General features: G+C 41.7%; 1 protein-coding gene across 1 annotated transcript in view; it reads right to left on the bottom strand.

The window, feature by feature from the left end:
- NALF1 (NALCN channel auxiliary factor 1) overlaps positions 1 to 27,098 on the bottom strand; it is a 663,538-nt gene that overhangs the window by 18,263 nt on the left and 618,177 nt on the right. The window contains exon 2 of the mRNA XM_068268017.1: positions 3,644 to 3,815. Within this exon, the coding sequence (XP_068124118.1) occupies positions 3,644 to 3,815 (172 nt within the window). The remainder of the gene's footprint in view (positions 1 to 3,643; positions 3,816 to 27,098) is intronic.

Consider the following 27,098-nt stretch of genomic DNA (forward strand, 5'->3'; position numbering starts at 1 on the left):
CCATGAAATTCTCCAGCTCTGAAAGAAATTTCATCATAAACTTATCTTGGTCTTCATTAGGGGCGTAGACTGAGCCCAGAGTATATTTTTGGTCTTTTATGAACCCTTTCACCAGGACAAATCTACCCTGCTTATCTCTTCTGACGTCAATTTCAGTGAAGGGGAGTGTGCCAGCAATCAGCACTGCTGTGCCTTTAGTATTAGATGTTGGAGAGGAGCTGAGATATGAAATAGGGAAGTGCTTATCTTTTAAGGTGGGATGGTTACCTTCCCTGAAATGTGTCTCTTGTACCATAACTATGTGTGCTTTCTGCTTCCATATGTCTGTTAGCAGTATTCTTCTCTTCTCGGGGATATTAAGACCCTTTGAATTAATGGAAATAACTTTCATATGAGCCATTTTAATGTGTTTCTGTCTTGCTTATCACCTAGAGCTACGTCCAGAGGAAACCCTAACATATTAACCCCATGTAAACAAACATACAGTAAAATGGGATTTTGTAACCAGATCCTTGTCTTCAACATGAAGAAAACTACAACATAAGCTTTCGCTACGAACATACCCCTGTCTTGCAGGGTGTACCTATGTGGGATGTGAGATACCATACCTCAAACGTGAGACCGGGATCTCCCCTCCCACTCGCCATTTTAACTTTTAAATACAAAATACAGTTGACTCCTTTAAAGGTGTGTCCTTCTAATCCTCCCCTAGACACCACACAAAGCCCTTCGTATGAGTAGCTATTCTGGCCCCCCTATGTATCCCCTGGGACCCGTATTCCCAGGTTAACACAAACCAAAGTGAGGGTAGGCTCCTCTCTGCTGGAACCGAGTTTGAAGGGGCGGGGCGTATGACCTCCTGGCCTCCCGTATTGGAGACCCCACTCCGGCTCTCCAGTTATCTACAGTGTTCGGTATACCCACCCGGATGACAGACCACTGCCGCAGGCCCCACCGCGAGTAATAAACAGATCTCAGATGGGTCCACGGGCAGTAGAATGTCCTCCCCGTGAGGTGTCTGCATAGGGAAATATGACTTATTCCCAGTAAAACCCTCTGCTAGGAGATCTAGTGTGAGGAGGAACCCACCCTGATACCTGCCCGTCTGTCTAAAACTAGCGTTCATTGTAAGCTTAGACATCACATATACATATATCTATATATCTATACTGTATACAGCTTTTGTAGGCAAAAGTTCATATAAAGACATACAGATTAGGGTAAATTGCATCATAGAGGCTCATAAAGTTAGCTGAAAAGCAGCATCCTGCAATAAAATCAGCGGTGATTGACTGCACAGAAATAAGCAGGCCTTATTGTACTGCGGGCGCATCTTTTGGCTATCAGAGAGGGTCAGGAACCGTGTATGAAATATTTCTTGCAGTAGTGGCCTAGTCAGGACCAGGAAGGAAGACAGTCCTGGATCTTACGGGCCTTCCATAGCGGTCCCCCCCCCACCCTATTCGGAAAAGAGCCCTCTCACCCCCCCATGTCAGGTACATTTCCCGCTTCTCTCGCCTCTCAGATATGAGTTAATGAAAACCGACTTGTGCGTCTTGAAGAGAAAGAAATAGAAGGAGCATCTATGTCCCATTAGCACACAGGGGGGGAGTCTAGCAAAATTTGAGTAAATAAAATGTTATTTTATTTGGGGGGGGGGGGGGGCGAGACGCCCAGGTACTTATCTGTGAGTCCAGGGGAGTACTTCAGGACTAACTCTCATTAGTTAGTGCACCTCCGGTTGTGGGTTTCAAGACCCGTTTCTCCGGCGCTTCACTCTTTGCGGTAGGCCTAGCAGCATTTTTTCCGGCTGCCACTCTGGTAGCTCCACGGCAGGGATACTCAGCTTCTGGAACAGCTCCGGGAGCTCCGACGGAAGTTTCAGGGAGAAGTTTTGGTCATCCTTCTTAATGTGTAGCTGGAAGGGGAAACCCCAGTCATATGTCGCTCCCTGTTCCCTCAGTACCTTTAGCAGAGGTTGAAGCGCTTTTCTCTGCGCTAGTGTGCTTGGTGCCAGGTCCTGGTATAGGGAAACTTGACTGCCGTTGTACTCAATGCTATTTGCCTGTCGTGCTGCTACCATGATTGCCTCTTTGGTGCTGTAGTGATGCAGCCTGCAGATGACGTCTCTGGGCGGCTCATCTTCCGCTGGTTTGGGTCGTAGGGCCCTGTGTGCCCTATCAAATTTAATCTCCGGGCCATCTGGATGCTCTAGGAGGTTGTTGAAAATGGTCGAGAGAGCTGCGCCCAGTTGCTGAGGCAGGACCTCCTCTGTGAGGCCTCGTACGCGAATATTGTTTCTGCGGCTCCTATTTTGTAAATCTTCGAGCCCCGTTCTTAGCAGCGAATTAGTAGCCGCCTGTTGCTTCTTCTCCGCCGTCACCTCCTGGAGCTCCACTTTCATAGCTGTTAGTTCCGCTCGCATGGCTGCGGACTCTGCCTCAAGCGCATGTATTCTCCCGCCATGTTCCTCTAAGGTCTCCTGGATCCCCTGTAGTTCTGCCCGGGTGGCCGAGTTGATGCGGTCGGCGAGGTCAGAGAGATCCTCTTTTGTAGCGAGGCTATGCAGGTAATCTTTTATCTCATTTAGAGACTTGGTTGTGGCGGAGTCTGCTTCTGCTGGCTGCTGCGATGGCGCCGTGGAGGAGGCAGCGGCGGCCATCTTGGCTGGTGTTTGTGTTGCCGAGTTTCTCGTCAGGAGCTGCAGTACCGAGGGTTGCTTGGCTTTTGAAGTTTTGTGTAGCGGGGATGTGTCCTGGGCCTTCTTAGATCTCCTGGACATCGTTTGAGACCGCACAATCAGGAGTGTAGGTGTCTTTTTAGCTCAATTTAGGCGAGTGGGAACAGGAGCCCTCTTGGAAGACGTCTTCACGCGGGCATAGCAGGCTCCGCCCCCGCCTGTCTTATTCTTTAATTGGAGACTACCTGTAGCTCTAATTACTGTTAATGAACATAAGGGCTCTTTCACACTAGAGGCTGCGGTAGAAAAGGCTGAAACTCAGCCTTTTGCTTAACGCCAATACATAGCGTTTTCAAAGCGTTTTCAAAGCGTTGTACAGCTCATATGAAAACGTCCTTTTTTTCCTATAAAAATAAGTGAATAAGTCAGCTTTAAAACGCTTTGAAAACGCTTTGAAAACGCTGAAATTGGCGTTTTCCATTGACTATCATTGAAACGCCAACAGCCAACTTCGGCTGTAAACAGCCCTGAAAAAGCTTCGGGAGCTTCAAAACGCAACGCCCAAAAAAGATGCTTTAGGTGTGAAAGGTAAAATGAAAGTCTATGAACTTTCATTTTACCTTGGAAAATGGCAACTATGGTCTTGGCTGTAAAACGCCGAAACTAGCCTCTGGTGTGAAAGGGCCCTTATGGTTGCATTATGCTTCCTTTCGGTGGGGCTTATACTGTTTTCTCAATAGAACTTTGTGTTACCTTGTTAAAAAAAAGTAAATACATTTCATTTACCCTGGTAAGCACTAGCATATTTTTGGTTACAGTCTATTCAGTTATACAGGAGGTCTGTCCTTGTCTAGTGTATCATATAGACCAATAGGAATACATTTCCCACTGCTAAGCACCGTGCGCCGAAACCACGTGCTGTGCTTGGTAGAGTAGTATTTTTATTATTTTCATGTATCTTACCTGTACAGATGAAACTTGATAGTCCACCATAGACGACATCGTCATTGTCTGGTAATATAAATGGACACCGGGTTTGAACCTCCAAACAGTATTGCTTGCAAGGAATTTTGCTACTGCATTCAAATTGTGTAACTTGAAAATACTGGGAACACAGCCAGGACTTGTAGACAGTCTGAAAAATAAAATAAAGGTAATATTATATACCAGGGTTTTTATGCTTGGTTATTATTGCAACATAAACACATTAATGTCACTAAGCTTTAGAAAGATAAGTAAGCCGTACACAAGGGAATTATAATAATGAACACTTTATATCCCAACTGTCTAATTTTAAGCCTAAACAAATTGTATTTCTCATTTTGTACATGAGCTAATTCACATCAGGGGCGTAGCAATAGGGGTTGCAAAGGTTGCGACCGCATCGGGGCCCTTGGGCCAGAGGGGCCCCGAAAGGCCCTCCCTGAACTTCAGTATTAGCTCTCTATTGGTCCTGTGCTCATAATAATCACTTCTATAGATACTTTGAATAGTAGTGATCATTAACAAACTGCTCCCTATTCCCTTCTTCCACCTCTGACACTGTAGTTGCCATTGGCAGGTTTTGGTGAGCCGCATCAATTGTTATGTATAGAGTGCTTGGGGGCCCGGTTGTAAAACTTGCAACGGGGCCCACAGCTCCTTAGCTACGCCACTGATTCACATGGTATATTTTCATCTATATACAATGCTGTTATATCAGATGCTGCACTTGAAATTGTAAAAAAAACAAAAAAAACATATTATTTTGCATTTGATTGTGCTGCATCCAGGTTTATATAGCATACAAGATAACAAGTATTTGGCTGCAAATGTAAAATGAAAGTCTATGCCTTGCTACAAAAAAATAAGGAAGTCCAGATACCCCCCAATAATAGTGTCAAGTTCACTGAGCATTATTGCATTTGCTAATGCAGCAAACAGGAGAATGTATCGAACATCTTCTCAAACACCAATTCAATGAACCTATTACCGGACTAAAAACACTAAAAGTAAAATTACTGACTAGTGATGTAAATTACCGCAGACATTGCCTGACCAGACTACTGGGCAATGGGCACAACCTGACAAGAGATTAACTTTCACTGGCCCATGTTAAATTAACTTTTTCCCGTAAGTTTTCTCCTAGGTGATATTTTCACACAATATTATTAAAATGCCTTTTAAGCCACCAGAAAGCAATAAAATACTTTGTCGCCTACTTTTTTGGTACTTTTTCAGATGCAGAGAGAGAGACGTGAGCTAAAGTTTCAAAAAGTAGCATTAAAAGAGGCCTGAAGCGCACTACAGATCTCTAATTGCAACAGTAATCCATTACGCCCCGTTCACATCTGAGCGTTTTCCTGGCGATTTCGGCAAAACGTTCAAGCGCTAGCTATTTTTTAAAGTGCTACTGTTATAATATCATATGGGCCTGTTCTCACTTGGGCGATTTGCGTTAATTGCCGGCGATTAACGCAAATCGCCAAACGCAAATTTGTATCCTGTACCATTTTCAGGCGAATTTCCGGCTATCGCGTTTAGTGCTACAGAAGCGCTAATCGCGATCGTGAAAAAATCGGCAAATGTTAATGGCGATTTTTTCACGTTAATCGCCAAAAATCGCCAGAGCAAAATACTAGCAAAAGCGCTAGCGTTTTGCATTTTGCAAGTGTGAATGGGGCCTTAGTGTTTTCGATCGTGTATTTGGAGCGATTGCAAGCACTTTAAGCAGCGTTTCTTTCCATTTTAGTGCTAGTGATTTATATAGCAATTAGCAAGGCTTTACAGGTACAGCAAGTGGTTTTGGGTAGTAAAAGTTCTGCAAAATTGTTTCGTACATCGATTGAAAAGCAGTTTTGCAGTGTTTCTGTATTTTGCATTGAAGCACAAATGCTCCAAAAATGCTGCAGACTCCACGATTGTGATTTTGCCTAATAGCAATCATTCCTCTGGGTTCACCTCCATACACTTTTATTAGAACAGCACTTTTTGGAATTGCCATTGATCTTCGGCAACCCCAAAGCACAGCTGAAATCGCTCCTGTGGGCCCCAGGTCCCTGAGATGTGGAACACAACTTAAGTCTCTTCAGTGTGTCTACTTCCTGCTTTCATGGAAGCAGACATAGGGTTAATATCCTGTGCTTACAAATTAGCTGCTCTGCCGAGGTAGCCAGCTGACACAGCTGAGAGATCAAATTACACTAATGATTAAACACAGATGGGGGGGGTAGGCTAAACTCTCTAAATACATACAGGGTGCATTTCTCTATGTTTTTCTTCTGTCTTCTACAAGACAAATGTTTTACAAACATATCTGGTGGGGAGTCACACATATACCCAGAGAAATAGCTTATTTCTAAATAATTTAAGAATAGCTTATTAAAAAAAAAAGTTCTTACTGTTATGACCTGCATACGACTGAATTTCCATCAACTGCTAATTTACTTAATTTTCAGCAACACCCACCAGAAGAAGGCAGCAAACACGTGACAGGTACATTTTAGAAAACTCAGCTCAGGTTTGCCTAATCATCTGCTGTACATTCTCCAATATTTTTCAGCTCAAGCACCATATTGCGTCACATATACAACTTCCTAATTCTATTATTTCTCTTGCCAGATGGGATGGAAGAAGGGAATGAAGCAAAAGTACAGCACAATTCTGGCCAAATATTTGAGTTAGTTCAAAGTGCTGCATTATCAAACTAAATACATGTTTACACCTAATCACTTACAGTAGACAGTAAAAACAAAGGTAAAACTGCATAGTGGATTATTTATCAATTATTCATTACTTCTTTTATGTAGAAAAATCTGGTGGTTCTTTGTTACATAGTTATTTGGGTTGAAAAAAGACATACGTCCATCGACCAAGGTACCGTTGTGGTACCCTTTTCCACTGGAAATAGCGATGGCAAATGCACTGCAATGAGGTCACAATTTTTCAGAGGGCTAGATGCACGTGAAACAAATTTTGAGTTAAAAAGTAGTCAGTGGAAAAAGGCCCATAGGGCTTCATTATGTACTTTGAGCACATGAAGCTATTTAGCCCAATACCCTATTGGCGCTCAGTAGAGGATTATATATATATATATACATATATATATATATATATATATATATATATATATATATATATCATACATATATATATATAATATATATATATATATATATATATATATATATATATATATATATATGTGTGTGTATACATAGACATGGGAACACCCTAACCCCCCTGTGGGAGCCGATTGACACCTTTGTTTCTGATACTCCCCCAATAAACAGCATTAGGCGTTCCCCTGGGGCACCAGAGCGAGCGATGTAATCACAGCGCAGGAGATTTGGGTGCAGCCGGCCCCACCATAGGCTGTAACAGGAATTACACCTATAGTTTCGGCGCCGTCAGAAGATGGAGCAGAAGTTACATTTAAAACACTGTAATTTGCCCTTCAGCAACAGCTGGAAGCCGAAGTACATAATTTCCCACTATCCAAGTTGACCTAGAGGGGGAATAGTATTTAACGCCGCCGGGAACTTGTGCAGCAGCAGAATAAGCCGTATGTTAGCTGTATCTTGTGCCCAAGTCTCCCAGCGGCCAATTCATATGTATGCCACCAGAGCTAGGTAGTGGATATCCCCAGATATCCCCTCCCAAGTGGTCCCCTGCAAAGTATTTGGCAACTTACCTGTCCTGCCAGCATGTCCCTCCATCAGTCTGTGTACTCATGTAACATGCCGCTGGGTCGCAGAGAAGAAGCAGCCAGCAGTGATGAAGATGGGGAACACACAGGCTCAAGGAGGAGTATTCTGGTGGTAGATGAGTTTGCTCCCCCACCACATACTCTACAGTGGCCCAGAGGAACACTATAGACTTACGGGCAGAACTAGGAGCCCATCAGCCAGCTTGGGGGTCCTGGGCAATTTCCCAGTTTACCCCTATGGTAGCGCCACCCTTGTATACACAGACACCAATCTCCTACATTAACACCCATAAAAAATCAAGACATTAGTATTAACTTGCCTAAAGGCAAGTCCTTACTGTATCTCTGATAAATGTGTTGACTCTTATTTCTTAATTGTTTGCTGTAAATAAAATGAAAACATTACTTTAGCTATCAGGAAAACCCCTAGCTGAAGATAAGTCATTTAAAGCTGAACTATGAGTCCACAGTTAGACCCATCATAATGCACATCTCCAGGTTACAGCATTCAAGTAAACACAACCAAATGATGCTAAGCACCAGTCAGCAGCAGGTATTCACCATAGCCTGCCATCTGTTCCCTTTTTAGGAAGCACAGCATGTAAATCGCTAGATGTTAGGTGTATGCCAACATGCACATCTTATGAATGCTGCTCATTCTGTTCCTGACATTCACCATTCCCACTAAGCATTATTTGTATTACAAAGTCATAGGGTTCCCAGCCAATTGCAATACGCACACAAACAAAGCAAGTGGCACACATTAGGCAATGTAACAGCACTGATTTATAAAGACCGGTTCAAGGAAAGCAATGTTAGCCATTAGATCCCATTGCAAGTGTCATTTTCTGAGTACAAATCAGAGAATCAAAGCTGCAACATATTTCTTGTTGTAGGAAATGGACTTGAAATAAGTCAGGCTATCCATGTCTATTGCTTTACAGCATGTTTGCTACTTCAGCAACCATGTCTATTTTCTCCCCTCTAGCCTTACTCAGTGTCCAACATGTAGCTAATCGCAGCCCTATTTCATACTGCTTCGGCCATCTTGAAATAATGTTACCCTTTTTTAAAAATAAACTTTTACAAGTATTCGAGCTTGTGCCATTTCCAGCTCAGTTCAGCTATGTGTGGGACTGCCTTTTTATGAGTAATGGAGGTGTCACATTGATATGAGCACAGTGATGCAGTGGGTAGCAGCATGTGACAACTATGATACGTTAATAGACTTCTAAACCTCCTTTATTCTAAACAAGCAAATAACCATGGCCAACATATCAGAGCCTTACAAATGTATCATCTGATCAAATTGATCACATGCATCTATGTGAGTTCTTTATATAACCTGAAGTGAGAAATAAAGCAGCCTCCTTATCCCTCTCACTCCAGATGTCCTTTAACATCCAACCTCTTGCATGTTATATTGCTCAAACATGCCTTAGTTTGGTTTGTTGACTGATAGCTTTTGGTCAAACAGATCATAATGTTTTGGATTCAGAAAGTCTCTGAATGCCATTGAAGTCAATATGAAGAAGTCTGGTCCTTTTTTCTGAATAGGGAGAAGTCTGGTCCTTGTCTCTGAATAGCAACTACGGCAGTCAAACACAACGAAATGCAACAGAAAGACCACTAAATGTCTATGCTTCTTTGTGCTATTTCAGAAGGTGAGGTGAAGGTGTGGGGGAGGCAGGTAAGATGTATGCACTTTGGAGGAAAACATGGAGAAGACAAAAGTCTATCAATTTACAGCTTTTGGGGTTTTTTAATGCTATACATTCTGTTCCATTATCTATGAACTCATAACAGTAACTGGGTGGTCTATGTGATAAGAAATGCATACAAACTAAGTAAATATTTATTGAGTACCTGACCTGTGTCACAACATATGATGTTGAAGCTGAATACACACCGGCAAATGTGAGCAGATGGTTGTGGATCACCGCCAACAAATGATAATTTCCCAGATCTATCTGGCTGCATCTGCAATCATCATTTGTGGCGGTGATAATGAAAATTTGTGTAAATGATCGTTTACACGATTGCAGCAAACCTGTGCAAGTCAGTGAGGACTGGAACGAACCTTAACAACTTAATCGGACCTGTCAGTCGTTCAAAGACAAACGATCACTGCAGGTGACATGCATCGGTCAACATATTTTAGCAAATTTTTGTTAAATGATGTTGCGGGATATTGTGAACAAAATTGCTGGTAGTAAAAATCATTAGGAGGGTATGGGCCTTAAGATTAGGTAAAATGTTAGTGATGCAGTCTCTGTGCAATTGCAGTAAAATGCTTGTTCATGGGGTGATGACTTGTAATAAATCCAGTCCATGACTACCTAGATACAGTATATTAGGTGTTGCATGTGACTTTATTTGCATGATTTCTATTATCTTGTAGAAATTCTAAAGATGATTTGATATGTCACAGATAAGTCACAGGTAAGTATTGTACGCTGTTGCCACCTGATAGCATACCATTTTTGTAAGACTGCTGCCCAGAACTGTTGAATCACACTGGCTCTCCAACCTCTATCAATCAAGGTCGTGTTGTCTTGTTATTAGTCTAAACTTCACAAATGTGTTTACTGGACAGCTGCGTCCAGCTAGTGCCAATGCAGTAAATTGCGCACAGCAGATGTTAAAAACTTTAAAAAAAATTGAAAAACTTTTGCAGTGCATTTTTGAGTTATGATTAACAAATGCAAATTTTTCTCATTTACTGTATAATTCAGTCCAATATTGTGAGACTTTCATTACTAACAAACCAGTCACAAAACATTAAAGTTGTCTTACAGCAAAGACATTTAAAAAATGTTCAGTACCTCCATAGTATATAAAAAAAATCCCAGAACACGGAACAGAGAACCATAGCTAACCACCAATTTAACTGTTAGTGCTATAAAGCTAACCTGAAATTACACAGAAAAAATAGATAGATACTTTAGTTAGATACGTACCAATGTAGAGGGAAGGCTCTGGATTCCATAGAGACTTCCCGGTCCTCTCTCTGTGCCCTCATTCAACCAATGTCCTCCTGTTAAAGTTGTTCGACCTTTAAGTAGAATACATCTTTGGCCCTCCTTGGGCAACCTTTGTAAGTTCTTGCGCCCCCTGAGTACTTCCGAAGACAAGCAGATCCATACTGTGTCTATCATGCATGTATACATACGGATCCATATGTATGGAAGCACTCAGAAACGCAAGCCTGCCGAGGAGTGCCAAATGCATGTAAATTCAATTGTGGAAATTGGTGACATGGGACGTGAGGAGAGGACCAGGAGGGCTCTCTGGGATCTCCTCTGTGAATCCCTCCACTGGCTTCCTATCCAGTCCAGAATCAGATTCAAGATACTGTGTCTATCCTACAAATCTGCCCACAAAATCTGTGAACCTACATTTCCGATGTTACTCAGAGGTACACACCTAGCCGCTCACTCCGCTCCTTCAATGAACTTCGCCTGACTGCCCCCCGCATCACCCAGTCCCATGCATGCCTCCAGGACTTCTCAAGAGCTGCTCCAACACTATGGAACTTCCTACCTCCACCCATTAGGACAGCCCCTCCTTCAACATCTTCAAGAAGGCCCTCAAAAATCACCTTTTCACTCTGGCCTACCACCCCTCACAAGTGCTCTAAACCTGCAGCTGAACTCTGGTCCCCTACCTTTCGTGTCCCTACCTCTCCCTCTAGATTGGAAGCCTTCAGGCAGGGTCCTCTTCCTTTTGTGTCCCACCTGATCATGCACCTCCATTACTGTGCACCTATGCTATGCATTTGAGTGAACCTAACTTGTCTAATCTCCATGCTCCATCCAGTCACTGACAAAGCATTACCTTGTACTCAAACTGTGCTGCGTGATCTGGTTTTTCTTGTATTTCTGTATTGTCGGTCGTATTGCTGTATATCACCCCTAAATATTGTCTGTAACGTAAACTAACGTCCTGCGCTGCGTAATATGTTGGCGCTTTATTAATACAATAAATAAATAAAATAAAATCCAGAGACTTTCCTCTACATGGGCAAGCATCTAACCTGAAGTAAGCTTCCTGGCTTCATTTTTGTTTTAAGCAACAAATACTCATATTTACTACAGTATATTCAGAAAGTTTAAGCTTGAATCCTGAGTCTCACAAATCCTACAGCTATGATAATGTCACATATTCAGCTCAATTTTCCCGTGCCAACCTCACAGATGAACTGTACATTCTGTAGAAGTATGTCATTACAAAACACTGAAAGGCAATACAATCGAGATGTGATTTAATCTGACAGTAACTACAGCAAATTGTGTTCTTCCCCTGGGAACTGCTTTGCTTAAAGCATCAAGTAGCTCTTGAGAACAAGGATGGCTTTCCCATATTGTGCCTTATAGAAGTATTAGAATGTCTTTTAGTGATATATATATATATATATATATATATATATATAGATAGATAGATAGATAGATAGATAGATAGATAGATAGATAGATAGATAGATAGATAGATAGATAGATAGATATACATATATATATATATATATATAGCTTCATTTTGTGGACTAGATCAAAATCAAACCATGTTTCTGCCAAGCCGTGATTTGTAAACACGTGATGATGATTCACTTCTGTAAAGCAAAACTGACACTTCAGTAAAGTATATGGTTTTGATTCAAATGACAGATGAGTGTTCTTAGACTGCATAAGATCATAACTCTATTTTCTTGTTGACATGCTTCTGTATATTTTTATTTCCGGCCTGTTTACATAAGAACTCTGGTAAATGATAACTGGTATGTAGACCCTGATGAAAACATTACTTACCACTTAAATATAATTCTGCATCAATGTCTCAGTTCTTGGTTATAATATATACTATATGATTATATCCAGTGACTGAATGTCTTGTGAGTAAACTGCTGCTGACATATCACTTACGTTTTAACCACAGAAGTGAGGCCTGCCCCATGCTGGCTGATATTCACTTCTAGCCAATCAACTATCCAAAGATCTGATTGTTAAAAAAAAATCTGATCTACAAAAAATCTGAAGCAACCACTACCTGGTTCTTTGACTGCTGACAGAGTATGAATATGCTGGTAAAATGATGACCACTCTGTTGTGCATGTGACAATGACTGGTGATCAGCAGAAACAAGCAGTTGCTTGGGAACCAAGAACTGGTGCTACTCCCTGCCTTTTCAATCTCATGGTGCCGCTGTGACATGTCAAACGCTAGAGGCCGAATACTAAAGGACTCTAGTGGTCATGTAAGGTACATTCCACAGTGCCTCCAGTTTTCAGCTTTTAGTGTTCATCACGTGACATAAGCACCCTGGGAGAGAAGACACAGGAAGTAGTGTCTGGCGGTGAAGAGAAGACATGCTCTGGAGGATAGGTGAGTGTCCACTGCCTACACTCTGCAAGGCCCGGTGGGGGGGGGGGGGGGACATACTGTAGATGGGGAGACCTGACAGTGCGTGGCTCCACAGACGTTCAATAGATTTAATTCTGAAATCTATTGAAAATCTGTGCCTAGTGCATGGAAGGATTTGATCCTTCTCAGATCAGATTTGATCTGAGAGAGATCTATCTATCTGGTGGCGGGGCCAAATTTACCATAAGGCACTATAGGCACATTGCCTACAGGCGCCTGATGATAGAAAGGCAGCTCACTGCACTCCCATAGAGCCTCCCTCCCTCCCTCCAGACCTATGCAGAGTCCCCAGCAGTGTGTAAATTAGAGATTACTCACCCAGCTCTCTGCATTCCACTGAGGAGACCTCCCTTTAGTTGGGGGGCACCTGTAGCTACTTAATACAGAGGTTCCTCTGGCTACCTAATACTTGGAGGCATCTCTAGCTACTTAATATTGAGGGTACTTCTGTCTTCCTAATACTAAGGGGCACCTTTAGCTACCTATGACTGGCAAGGGAAGTAAGAGAAAAATGACAGCTGGGACAGCCTGCACATTTGTGGTGCTGTTCAGCGAGGGTTTGTAGTTTCATGGAGGGTGAAATATAGGGTGCAAAGACATCTGTGCCTATGGGCTCCTGTGATGTAAATCTGGGCCAGTCTGGTGGTCTAATCTAATCTGGTGCCCATCTATTTATGTGTGGCCACCTTTACTTGGATTATATCAAACCCTAGCAAGGATTACTAAAAGACTAGCAAACTAGCATCAAGCTAGAAGTTGAGCACACAAAACAATAGTGATTAGAGGAAAGAAAAACTGTACCCATGTGTGTTTAAGGACAGGGCCATGGCAGAAAGTGTTAAGATACCTGCATCAATGCAACTTTCCCCAACACTGCATGCTGTTATGCTCTCCATCTTCCCAGCACTTCCTCCTTCCCAGCACATATAGGGTTCACCAATTATTACTACTGTAGCACTAATAAACAGCTGATGCAGTGGCTGAAGGTGCACTCTCTGTACCCCTTACTGCTACCACACAGACAATATGTCAGAGAAATTATCATGATTGGGAACATGTGTTCCCAAGGGGAATCAGAGTCTACGAAGTCAATGATCATCCGGCACCAATGAGATGCCAATGGTCATTTACAAAATAAAAGTAAAACACACACAGTTTTACAACACTTCCTGTATAATGTTCAGTACAATTATAAAAAATAAATTCCTCATTACTTTTAAACCTTTATTTCTCACTCTGCTATAGTTATGTAAATAAAACATTGATGTAAAAAAAAAAATAAAGCAACAACATTAAAAATAATCATAAATAGTTATGTTAGGGACTCCACTTTATTAATATGTATGTCATGAGGATATATCACTATTATTTTTGAAAATTAGGGCTTGTAATTATTGATATAGTATGAAGACAGGGAAACAGAAAAAACTACACCAATATTGTCACCATACATTGTACTAGGAACATAATTTAAATGTTGTAATAAAATTATTGGCAAATGAATGGGCGTAGCGAGATATGTAAAAATTGCTATGGTTTTTAAGGGGAAAACAACCTATGGTGAATAAGTGGTTAAACACTGCTTTTAATATAACTCCAATGTTAAATGATTACAGGTAAAAAAAAAAAATTATGTATATATATATATATATATATATATATATATATATATATATATATATTTATATACATATATATATATATATATATATATGTATATATATATATATATATATATATATATATATATATATATATATATATATATATATATATATATATATATATATATATATATATATATATATATATATATATATATATATTAGACCTAAGGCCCGTTTAAAAATGGGCGCTAGGCCTTTCCCATCTCAACTCCTTTCCCCTCTTGCCCCGTTGTCACCTCCGGTCAGTGTGCATGTGCGCACGGCCGCAATGCATGCCCGCGCGCGCACCCACACCACGTATCACACACGCACACACACACGTCTGCCCCCCTGGCCCCATCCTCTTGCTCTCCCAAGTCTGCCTGCGTGCCACGCGCGCAGTATGCGGAACACACGGATACAGGGACAGGGGATGCAGCGACACAGGGATTTTATAGTGTGGGATATATATATATATATATGTGCTGTACATACTTTATTATAGAAAGGAAGCATCCTCTCTTTCATTATGGGTTATCTTTTTTGCTGTTCACTATATGTTGTGCAAATGTGCATATGCAATCATCAATCTCTCCTCTACCAGACTATGCTTAGAATCTCAGAAACAAAGGCTGCAACATTTGGGTTCCATAATTAAGGAAATATGCTTCATCAACTTGCTGATTTTATTTTTTTTCATCCAAACTGCCTGCCTTGGTTGTCATCATCATACAGATAATTTGACCATCATTACATGTTGTATTCACTAGGGATCAATTTGCTAAAATTAATAGGATTAAACATTTCCTAGCGTTAATTTACAAGAAGCAGGATAAAGATGAGATGACTGCCTGTTACTTCTGTTAGCAAGAAAATCATGTTGGGACTTGAGGATAATTTCTGATCTTCATTCCTCCTATGTGTCAGACATGTTCATGAAAGGTAAGTGAACTGTGAGGTTATTTTTTGTGAGTTTGCAGAAAGTTGGATGATAATAAACCTGTGATGATCGCTGCTGCAGCAGCTGTTGCTGGAAGTAGTAGTGCTGCAGCTCAGGCAGTTCTGATCTATTTCCATGCAAGCTGCATAGCTTTGTCTGTCTTTCCCTGCTGTCAGCTTGTGACTGATTATCATTCACCTGTGTGGGAATCTGCATGTCTGCTCCCATTGGATGACCTCAGTATAAAGATCTGCTTCCTGCAGGGTTTCCTTGGGTTTTCATAGCTTCAGTTAAGCCCGTCTTGCTGTCGCTTCAGCCCCCGATCGTGTTTCTTGTTCTAAAGATACTTTGCTGGTTTTGCATCATATATTGGTTCATTGCCAATATATATGCATACCAGCACGTTTATTATTTTCCTTGTATTCGTGTTACGTTGATACATCAGTGTCGCTGATATATACGTACACAAACTGTTTATTTCCTGTGTTCAGTTAGTCAGTTTTCCAGCACGTTTTGGTAGTTTGCGCGTACCGTGAACACCCGTGCTGAGCTAGTTATCCTGTCCCTGGTCCTGTTTGTGGATTGCGTTCATCTCTGCGAAGAGATAACGAATCCTTCTGAATCCTGTTCTGTTACTGTTTGTGGATTGCGTTCATCTCTGCGAAGAGATAGCGAATCCTTCTGAGTCCTGTTCCCTGTATTACTCCAGTCCTAGTCAGCGTTCCTGCTTATGTCATATATCGGTTCATTGCCGATATATACATATGTTAGTCAGACCTTACAAATAGTTTCATTGATAGCTGTAATTGTAATACGCTAGGAAAACATACTTATTGTATATTTATCTGTGTTACGTTCATCTATCTCAATCCTGCTATTTCCTGACTATCCTGTCCTGTCTTTGTGAGGCACGCCATCGCCGCAATGCATTGGCTGCCTCATTCCAGTCTGTCTGGTTTTGGACGCTTGCTGTCGCTAAGTAGCCGCTAGCTAGCAAGCGTTCATTCTGTCTACCTGTCCTGATCTCCTCAGTTCTGGTTTATGCGCTCAGCGCTACTTTGCGCTGAGACGTTATAACGAAAGCATTGTTTGTGGCTGTCAGATCTGCACCGGCTCTGTGCGCCACAATCTCCTATTGGAGTCAGTCCTCCCCTCCACTATACTAGGGATAGCCTGTTCCTTTGTGCTAGTGTGTGTACCTCCTCCACGTCAGCTCATGCGTTGCATGCTGACTGTGGAGAATACACCACCAAGCCTTACAAAACCAAGCGTCTCATGATTTAATTTTAAAGCCAGCCTACCTCTTCCACTTTACTTGTTCTAACTATAAGGGTTAAGAACCCAAAGCTGTACATAACACATTCTTTGAGTTGAGGTGTACCTATCACTGATAACAAATGAAAAGCATTGGCAGAGAAACACATTTGACTATAGAAAATAGGAAAAAAAATTCAGTAGTCCAAGAAAGGCATACACGCAAAAAGGGCAGCGGGAAATGTGGGTGCAGGGTGAAGACAAAAAAAGTCTCACCCTGATATTGCAAAGTTCCCGGTGGCGTAGATTACTATGCCCCCTCCAGGTCGCCATGGACTCAGGGCTAAGGTGCAATGTCAGTTTTCAGCTATTGCTGGTGGCTGAATTGCACCATTTTTTTTTTCATAATTGGGGCTCCATCTTTTGCCATCGCCCAAATTACCCTGAGTGCTGCAATAGCCATTAACATAACAGTCTATGGCAGCGCCCAGTGGCCATATGTCTGGCACCCTTTTTACCTATTTTGCAAGATAGGAGATGCAAAACATTTCAAACTGTTGACATTCCTGTGAGACAATAAAAGCTTTAATGTTTTTATACACAATAAAATTATGGGAATCCAGGGAAGTCCTATTTAGGAGTATGATTAGAGATGCAATTCTTTATCTCATCAGTTAATTTTTAGTTCAGGTTTAAGCTGTAGGGCAGCCTCGCAGGTGCATTATGGGAGAGTGATGTCATATGTACTACATCAACTATGCACACTGGCATTTGCACGGTGCATATCCCCTGAACAAAGCGATTAGCCAAAGTTGTAGAGGAAAAATATGGGAAATATTTTTGTCCCATCTTGGTAAAGCCTCACCTGTAAACAGTGCTCATGTTAGGCATAGACAGGTAAGTGTTAGGCATGGGTAGGGGGTAAGTTAGTGAGTAAGTAAGTTAGATACTATCAGGTACATCTCACTCTTAATTTAACTCATCTAAATGTATGCACCAGAGTGATCCTTCCCTAAATCCGGTCACCTCTGCTTCACTTTCACTAGCTTTTAAACAAACCTCGCTGTATATACCGCTGTGAGAGGTGAGGGTGAGGAGGGGGTAGCAGGCACTCCATAGCAGCCGATGATACAATAGACTGACACCAGACTGGGCAGTATTTAACAAATATGTTAGGTAGAACAGTAAGTATGATGCTGACCTATGGTATCAGATCAATGCAAAGCAGATAGAAAAGCCACATGCCACAATATTGCACAGTGTGCACAGCCTTCAATTCAGGAAGTCCAGATAAAATCCAAATGGAGCATGCAACAAAGGGCTTTAGCATAAGACAATGATTCGGGTGTCCACTGCAGTACCTCTTAGCTGGAGAAAGGGTGAAACCTGAAACTTTACCTTATGCTAATGAAGTTCCAGTATAAAGAATTATTGCTGAAGCTTCTGTGGCAGTCTCCATTTTTGGGTTGACAGGAATAGTTTCTACACAAAGCACTGTACTGTGTGATTCATCCCATTTCCTCAGCACCGATCTGACACTATTGACCAGCAATGACATCAGGTGGTACTGGATGAAGAAACATACCTTCATGTATTCCAAAGCTTTTATTGCCATAATCATTCTCAACACCAGTACTGATACTTGAGCAAGAAATATGCCAAGTTCTTGGAGGAAACTATTATTAAGATTAACATGACACACTTATCATTGGAGACAAACAGTTCTCCTGAGAAAGTGACATCTGAGACCTGAAACATTGCCGTATGCTGATGTTCCAATTTAAAGAATAAATTGACATTTATTGCTAAGTCCTATGTGGCAGCCTCCCTTGTGGATTTACAGGCATATGTCAGGTTACTCGTATCCTAGCTTGCTCTGCACTTCCCTGATAGATGCTTGTTTCTCTCCAAGACATCATTTCAAGCAGGGTCCATATAAGGCTTTTTGGTCTTGTCCGTGAAGGACACTGCAGGACATATTTCATCAGTAATAAGATTTTGCTTGGAAAAAAGGAAAATATTGTTATTTCATACTGATTTGTAACTTTCCAGCTAAAAGAAAGGTTTGCTTAAACCCTTAGCAGCCACATTTTTGCTGGGCCGAATTTTTCCTGCCGCTAGGGAAGTGTGCCTGGCAGGTTCGGCAGATTATGTGGCGGTAGTGTAGAGTGGCAGCAGGGAGCTCTCATACATACCTGTCTGGACAGCTGAATCAACTTCTTCTTCCTCCACCGCAGAGGCAATGAACTCCCAACATGTCTTCTGGGTCCCGCCCGATCACATTAAATGACATGTGATCGGGATCCAGGAGATCATGTCAGTGTTACAGCGCAACTGAGTGGTGGAAGAGGAGTGATGGAAGAGTCTCTTCCATTTCCTCCATCACCCCTATTCCATCACCGGGTGGTACCGTAATGCTGACACGGTCTCCTGGATCCCAATCACATGTCATATCATGTGATTTGATGTAATCAGGATCCGGAAGACCTGCCAGAAGTTCAGAGCCGCCGGTGGAGAAAGAGAAGAAGCCATTCAGAACAGGTAAATATAACCGCTTACTGCCACACACTTGTTTGGCTGCACTGGGCAGCCAAACAAGATTTGCCGACAGATTCGCACTGCACAAGCCGCTTTCAAACGAAACATTCCGTTTGAAGCTGCTAATGGGTTAAGCATGCCTGTTTAGTAAGACATACTATACATACTTCTTCACAACTATTTTTTTTCTTTATTTAGAGCATCAGAAAAGAAATGGAAAATGTACACTGTTAGACTATGTTTAGCGTTATTTTGTCTTGGCATTTTGCGCAATTAAACATGCTCTGTTTGAAGTTCTTTGATGGTCAGATATTAAATCAATCTTGGATACATGGTAGAGATGTTGCCTGAGCCCTTTGCTGAACTTAAATTGCTAGCCTCAGGCAGATATGTCAGTCTGTTGTCTTTAAACTGCACAGAAGTCTGCCTAAAGTATTCCTTTTTACTTCTGAAAGTTGATCACTTTGGGGACTCTAGCTGTCCATTTGCTTTATCAGATGATTGAAGAGTGCAATAAAAACGTCATGTCTCAAAGAACTCACAACAAAATGAATAAACTGTCCAGATACAATATCGAGAAAACACTGAGGTCTACTTCATGCAAGGAGAAGGTTTAGAAAGCCAGAATGGAGACAAAAAGGGAGATCAAACAACTTTTAAGTGTGACTTGACCTTTGCTAAAGAAAAACAAAACTCCAAAGAAAACAAAATATGTTGGGAAAATGTTAGCAAACTTTGAAGCCTATCTTCTGTTACTGTTGCAGAAATATTGAGGCAGGTGATGTGAGTGAGCATCTGTGAGGAAGTGTCAAGTGGAAGCATCAGAATAAAATAAGCCCAGGCTAGCAAAATTGAATTGTGTCTTTCTGCTTCCTTATAGATAAGCTCACAGTGACAACAAACTTTTCTCCATGTAAATAATTAGTGAGTAGTGGGCAGGGGCATAGCAATAACCATAGCAGCCATAGCAACTGCTATGGGGCCCTGAAGCGGAGGGGGCCAAAGTAGTAACTGATGTGTTCACTATTAATTTTCCTGTGTTTCTCCACCCTCTGACATAACATGCCCCGTTTGCAGTGTACAGTGAATAGGAATGAACAATGCCCAGTCAACTCATATTCCATAGTGTAGGGGCAGGTGACATTGCTCATGAGTGCCTAGGTCTAATGGCCCCATCAAAATTCTGCTATGGGGCCCCATAAGCTCTAGCTATGCCTCTGGTAGCAGGATTCCCCCTTGCTTTCCCTTTTTTACTGAATGACTGAGCAACGTATCCTAAGTTAACCAGGTGGCACTGTAGCTGTTATTTGTACTGCAGATTATTGTGGAAGACACCTGCATAATGCCTACCTAGATGCATATACTGTATTATGTTTCTCATTCACAGATCTGTTGTATATTCACTCGCAAGCCGTTCTGGATAGCTGCATGCATGATGTATCGTGTCTTGCTTTTACAACAGTTCTGATAATTGTTTTCATTCTGATTGTTAAAATCTCTTTGATGAATAAAGAAAGCACAATCCAACTTACAGCTTTCAGTAAGGCAAGTGACAGCTGCACATTCTGCAAACCAAAGACAAAAGGATACAGAAAAACATCTACATCAGGTGATCCATTATCTATACAATTATCTATGCAATGCTTTTGCTGGTTCTTTATTCCATCTGTATTTCATAAAAGAAATGCTCAATGTCAGGCATTCATTGTGACCTCTTGACTTAAAGGGACCCTGAGCTGTACTTAAAATCGGAATTTGGACTTACCTAGGACTTCCTCCAGTCCCCCCCCCCCCCCCCTCCATAGTCAGCGAGGTCTCTGGCATCTTCCTGGCCTCTTCCATGGTTCCGCTGTCTGGTCCTGTAATCCGGCGACTTCCAAGCAAGAACACGTAAGAGGCCAGAAAGACGCCGGGAAACTCGCAGGCTAGGGGGGCTGGAGGAAGCCCCAGATAAGTCCGAATTCCAATTTTAAGTACAGATCGGGGTCCCTTAAAGCAGTTCCATAATAATAATAAGCCCTGTCAGACGTTAAGCACTGCAGCCACTCTGCAGTGTTAGGGAGTCTTGCCCAAGCACTCCTTACTGAATAGGTACTGGCTTACTGAAGTGGAACAGGTGAGATTTGAACCCTAGTCTACTATGTCAGAGGAGGTGCCCTTAACCAGTACACTATCCAGCCACTTTTGGAGCCAGTTGAGTCAGATCACATCTACATACTAATTATGTCTTCAAACACATTGGAGGCACAGAATCCACACAACAGCAAGGCATCTAATATTTTAAAGAGGAACTTATATGTATATAACTTAAAGAGGAACTCCAGCCTAAACAAACATACTGTCATTAAGTTACATTAGTTATGTTAATTAAAATAGATAGGTAATATAGGTAATATAATCTCTTACCCACCCTGTTTTAAAAGAACAGACAACTGTTTGATTTCATGATGGCAGCCATCTTTTTGGTTGAAAGAAGGTGGCAGGGAGCATGAGACACAGTTCCAACTGTCCTGTGTCCTGAGCACCTCTCCCAGTTGCTAGGCAATGTGAATAACAACATAGGAAATCCCATCATGCTCTGCACAGCATCAGGAAAAAAAGCCTGGGCTTTTTTTCTTTGATGGGTGGAGCTTAGCTAAGAATGCAGCTAAAAAATTATGCTTTGGTAAGAAAAACAAAGTTCTGATGCTGTGAAACTGTTAAAGAAACACCAAGCCTTTTCAGTTTTGCTGAGTAGATTTTTAGTCCGGAGGTTCACTTTAATGAATACAATTGCTTAGTTTTACAATATACATTTTTAAATGACTTAGTCAATCTCTGCCCATTTTAAAATGATTCCTCTCCCTGATTTACATTTGTAAACTTATCAGAGATGCTGGCATTTTTATGACTGACAAGGTAAGTCACTGTGGAATAGTATTGTTTTCCTCTGTGACGTGAGCAGCCTAAGAGATCAGCAGGACAGCCAGGCAACCTGTATTGTTTGAAAGGAAATAAATATGGCAGCCTCCTTATCTCTATTACTTCAGGTGAACTTTAAAAGAAAGTGAAATACAGGTTTCCTTTAAAGCTAATGGAAATCTAAATAATAATAATAAAAAAAAAAGCAGATACTTACCTAAGGAGAGGGAAGGCTCTGGTTCCTAATGCGCCTTCCCACTCCTTTTCCGGTGCCCATTCCAGCACAGAAATCCCCCGCATTCGGTCAATTTGGTCAAATGATGTTATCTCCACCGCTGGGGACTTCGGAAGTCTTCGGGAGCTCGAGTGCTCCCGAAGACGGGCCACTCCATACTGCACACGTGTGATCGCCCTCTCTCGTGCACTCCCTCGTGCGCAGTATGGGGCCGCCTGTCTTTGGGAGGACTCGGCTCCCGAGGACTTCAGAAGTCCCCCGCAGCAGGGGATTGTAATGGAGGAGCTGCCGCTGTGACTAGGGGACCGGGAGAGGAGAGGGAAGGCTCTATAGGACCCAGAGTCTTCCCCTTCCTTAGGTAAGTATCTGGTTTATTTATTTTTTTGTTTATACTCCCATTAGCTTTAAGGAAATAAAGCTCTGATTTAAGCTGGGAATACCTACACCCCATGATGGAAACCATCATGTTTATTTCTGGAAAATAATGCAACTGGTGTTTATGTTACACACCTGCTGTATTGTTAACAACATAACAGAGCACACAAAACGCACAAGCTCCGACATAACCACATACCTACCTCTAGAAAAAATTACTTGCAGTTTTGTCCAGGCTAACCTGCAAACAATGATAAATATAAGCCTCTGCACAATGACATTTCAGACAGGAGTGGAGCCAAACAATCCTATTAAAATGATCTAAGTGGATATACGAAATGACCATGGAGCCGTCTCTGAAATATATTTGTACCTGACCAAGGCAAAGAAGAAATAATATACAGTATACTCCACATACCCTGACAAGTAACAAACAAGCAAGCAACATATTTCTACTTACGTTTGCTACACATACAAGAAGCAATAAAATTCCAATAAAATACCAAGAAAGTCCATCCCATTCAGCCTATTCAAAAACAAATACTGTTTTTGCATTGCTTTGGTACCCCTGATTCAGAAGAAGAAAAATAACACTCCCAGAAAGATGGAAGTCTTTTTACCCTAACAGTGTTAGTAGTTATTTTGTGTTAGTAACAGTGGCAGTGACATTTGTTCCTCTGATCTACCACTCTACACTAATTAAAGGACTGGCATCATGAAAAACTGTAACATTTGAAATGCACATCTATGCAAATATATAAAATGTGCATTTGTTTAAGAGTAAAATGCATTGTAAATATCATTTTTTCCTTTGTCACTGTCACTTATAGTAGATTTTAAAAATCTGACAGATCTGATAAGTGTTGGACTAGTGTATCTCCTCATTGGGGAGTCTCAGTGTTTTCTTTATTTTTAAAAGCACTTTCTGAATCATAGTTTCTTATTCCAGCTGCCAGAATAGTGTGCAAGGGAGTAGGGAGGCTGGCTGTGTACACGTGTATTTAAAATGTTACATTTTTCGTGATGTGGCCCTTTAAGGCTACTTATTATGACTACAAATGCAATTATAAATACATTAACAGTGCTGGCTATCACCAATTCTGTTGTTTGAAAGCTGTAAAGTCTGATCACTTTTACAGTGAAGTATGCTAGTGAAGAACTTATTTCCAATGCAAAAGCTAAATATAAAGATATTCAAGTGGCTATACAGAGTGGCTATACTCAAAAAGGTAAGGGATGGAAAGCTACTGTATACTGTACAATTTAGTGTGGAAGCCAATGATTTGGTTGGTGATGACTTGATGGCTTCTATTCCAGCCTCTGCAACAGTGGCTCCCATCACTAATGGAGGTAGAGACAGCTGAGGTCTTGGTAAACCCCAAAGACAATGTTGTCAGCTGCCTCCAAATAGCAGCCGCAGAGGCCACTTGTGTGAGTTGAATGGGGAGCAAGTAAAAGGATGCCGCTATGCTGGAGGGAGACAGAGCAGGATAAGCCTGCTAAGCTGGTCACCATTTTTCAGTTCTAGAAGATGTTTCATCACAACTTCAGAGTTCCTGCTTGAGCTCCAATAAGGCAGTTTACATGATATTATGGAATTAGTACACATTTTAAGTCAGGTACTTAAACTCTACATAATGGTCCTAATTAGCTAGACTGTTTGGCTAAAGTAAGCAAATGTCTGGGAAGCTCCTTCATTCACAGGAAGTACATTTTTCCCACAAACATAATAATGGACTTTACTGAACCAAATGAGCAATATCTGTGACAATTTTCAATGTAGGGTAGGAAAATATACATGTGTGGCACTCACACTTACTGTAACACTTACTTTCATTACGGAACTTATTTCAAACATGTGAACAATAATGGAAGGATCTCCACCAACTAAGTGACCTCAAATACTCTTTGGACGTGCTCTGTCCAATGCAGCAATGAAGAAGGCATATGGACAAAAGTAGGAACGAAGAAGTGGGCAACATCCATACAAGCTGCTATTTATTGTGCAGCTGTGACTAATTAAAGATCACTTAAAGACTATATTAGCATTCGTGAAGGTTCTAGCTGTGGAGATCCTAAGAGGTGGGTACTAGGATGCATAAAAGGCTGTACACGGCAACAGTTTCACATCGCCGGGATGTTTGGTCTGGTGGAGTTTGGGCCTGCCTCCTTGGACCCCCACTGCTAGACCTTCACCGATGCTTATATAACCTTGCCTGCACAATACAAAGCAGTTTTGTTGATGGTGCCTGCCTTCCTCCTTTTGTACCAACTTGGACTGTCACCTGAATCTTAACAACAACACTTTCTGCCATTCCTAATTAAAGGAAACCGTAAGTGACACGTGACATGATGAGATAGACATGTGTATGTACAGTGATAAGCATACAAATAAATATACTGTTCTTTCTTCTTTCCCTAACTGAAAGAGTTAATATTCAGCTTTGCAAGTCAGGACCCAGTCAGAGTATAAGGGCCTTCACTTATAAGCTCTTCTGGCAGAGAACTGGGTTTTTGAATGCAAGTGATAGACAAAAAAGTGATAGACAAAAAAGTTCAAATATTCATATATTGTAGATCTCTGAGACATGGGACAGACTGTCGAACATAACATAACTATGCGATATCTAAAAGTCATTTTTATAAGTAGGAGGATATACACGATTGTTTATCTCATAAGTTTATTTTCACTTAAAGGATTTACGAGGCGAGTTAAAAAAAAAGTTCAGTACCTGCATGAAATTTGAAAGCACGGAGGACGCCCTCCGCGCCCTCTGCGCAGTTTCACCGGGTCCCCGCTGTTCAATTACCCCCCGGCCCGGCTCCCGACTCCACAGCCTGGGTCGGGCTCTCATGCCTCCTCTAAAATGGCCGCCAGAGGTTGCCGCAGGCGCACAGTCAGCATAGATGCGAGTGCGGCTGCGCAGCTCTAGGCCCCCCCGATCCACGCACAGGAGAAAGCCTGTAGCGTGGATCGGGGGGAGGCCCCAGAGCTGCGCAGCCGCACTCGCGTCTATGCGGACTGCGCTGCCGCGGCAACCTCCGACAGCCATTTTAGAGGAGGCATGAGAGCCCGACCCGGGCTGTGGAGTCGGGAGCCAGCCCGGGGGGGCAATTGAACAGCGGGGACCCGGCGGAACTGCACGGAGGGCGCGGAGGGTGTCCTCTGTGCATTAAAATTTCATGCAGGTACTGAACTTTTTTTTTTTTATTTGCCTCGTAAGTCCTTTAAGTTTCACTTCAACCACTTAAAAAGAACAGCTACTGATATGAATAAAGGGCCAGAACATAATATTTTTGAAAACATTAGATGCAGTTTAGAATTTTAATGTGGTATTTGATTCTCACAGGTACTGAAATAACTAAACATACTGCAAATCCATGTAAAATGTTCTCATGATGAGACTTTATTGCATTTGTATGGCAGAAGGGGATTACAGTAAGTATTCATTGTCTTTAGACTGTGATGATTTTTATTTTTTACAGCAGAGAAGCTGATCATGCCAGAGCAAAGGTTGCAGATTCCCCATCTGCCGTGCTCAGTATATACAACCATTCAGTTCCGCCTCTGAAATTCATATTTACTGTCAGGAAGGAGATCCGCTGCCATCCACAAGCCGACTATGTGACCAGGTTCGCACAAGTGCTGTTTCACAGCAAAGACATACCTATACTTATACCGCCAATGTCTATGTGCCTGAGGGGATGTTTCCAACGATCAAGGAAGTATTTCAACTAAAAAAAATGGTCTGTCACTGAAGCAAGCTGTGGCCTGGAATACTACTCTATTATTTAGCAGTGTTAGTATTCTGGGCACTTCTGCAATACCTGCCAGATGCTGCTATTCACTATCAGGGAACTCTGGATGAATCTGTTGTTTCAGCTAATACCAAACCATTCAGATTTACAGTGCTGGGTAATAAAAAGCTCAAGAAAGGATATGGAAGGAAGAAAAGAAGAAAGAAAGAAAGAAAGAAAGAAAGAAAGAAAGAAAGAAAGAAAGAAAGAAAGAAAGAAAGAAAGAAAGAAAGAAAGAAAGAAAGAAAGAAAGAAAGAAAGAAAGAAAGAAAGAAGGAAGGATAATAAAGAAAATATATTAAAATATAATTAAAACACATTTTACTTTTAACAGCCACATGCAATTTTTGCCTGTATGGTCTTTTTGCCTGTATGGTCTTTTTGCCTGTATGGTCTTTTTGCCTGTATGGTCTTGCACACAGACAGCACATGTAAACATAACTGCCTTACAGAAGTGCATGCATGATGATTTACCTCATAGGAGCGGAGCATATAGTTACAGATATCCTGGCACCTTAGACCTCACCCTCCATGAACTTACAAACTACCACCGAACTGCCGAAGGGAGCTGGTTGGCCCAGCTGTCAATTCTCACTTACTTCCCTTGCCCATCACAGGTAGCTACAG

The sequence above is a fragment of the Hyperolius riggenbachi genome, chromosome 2, assembly GCF_040937935.1.
Source record: "Hyperolius riggenbachi isolate aHypRig1 chromosome 2, aHypRig1.pri, whole genome shotgun sequence".
In the NCBI taxonomy this organism is placed as follows: Eukaryota; Metazoa; Chordata; class Amphibia; order Anura; family Hyperoliidae; genus Hyperolius; species Hyperolius riggenbachi.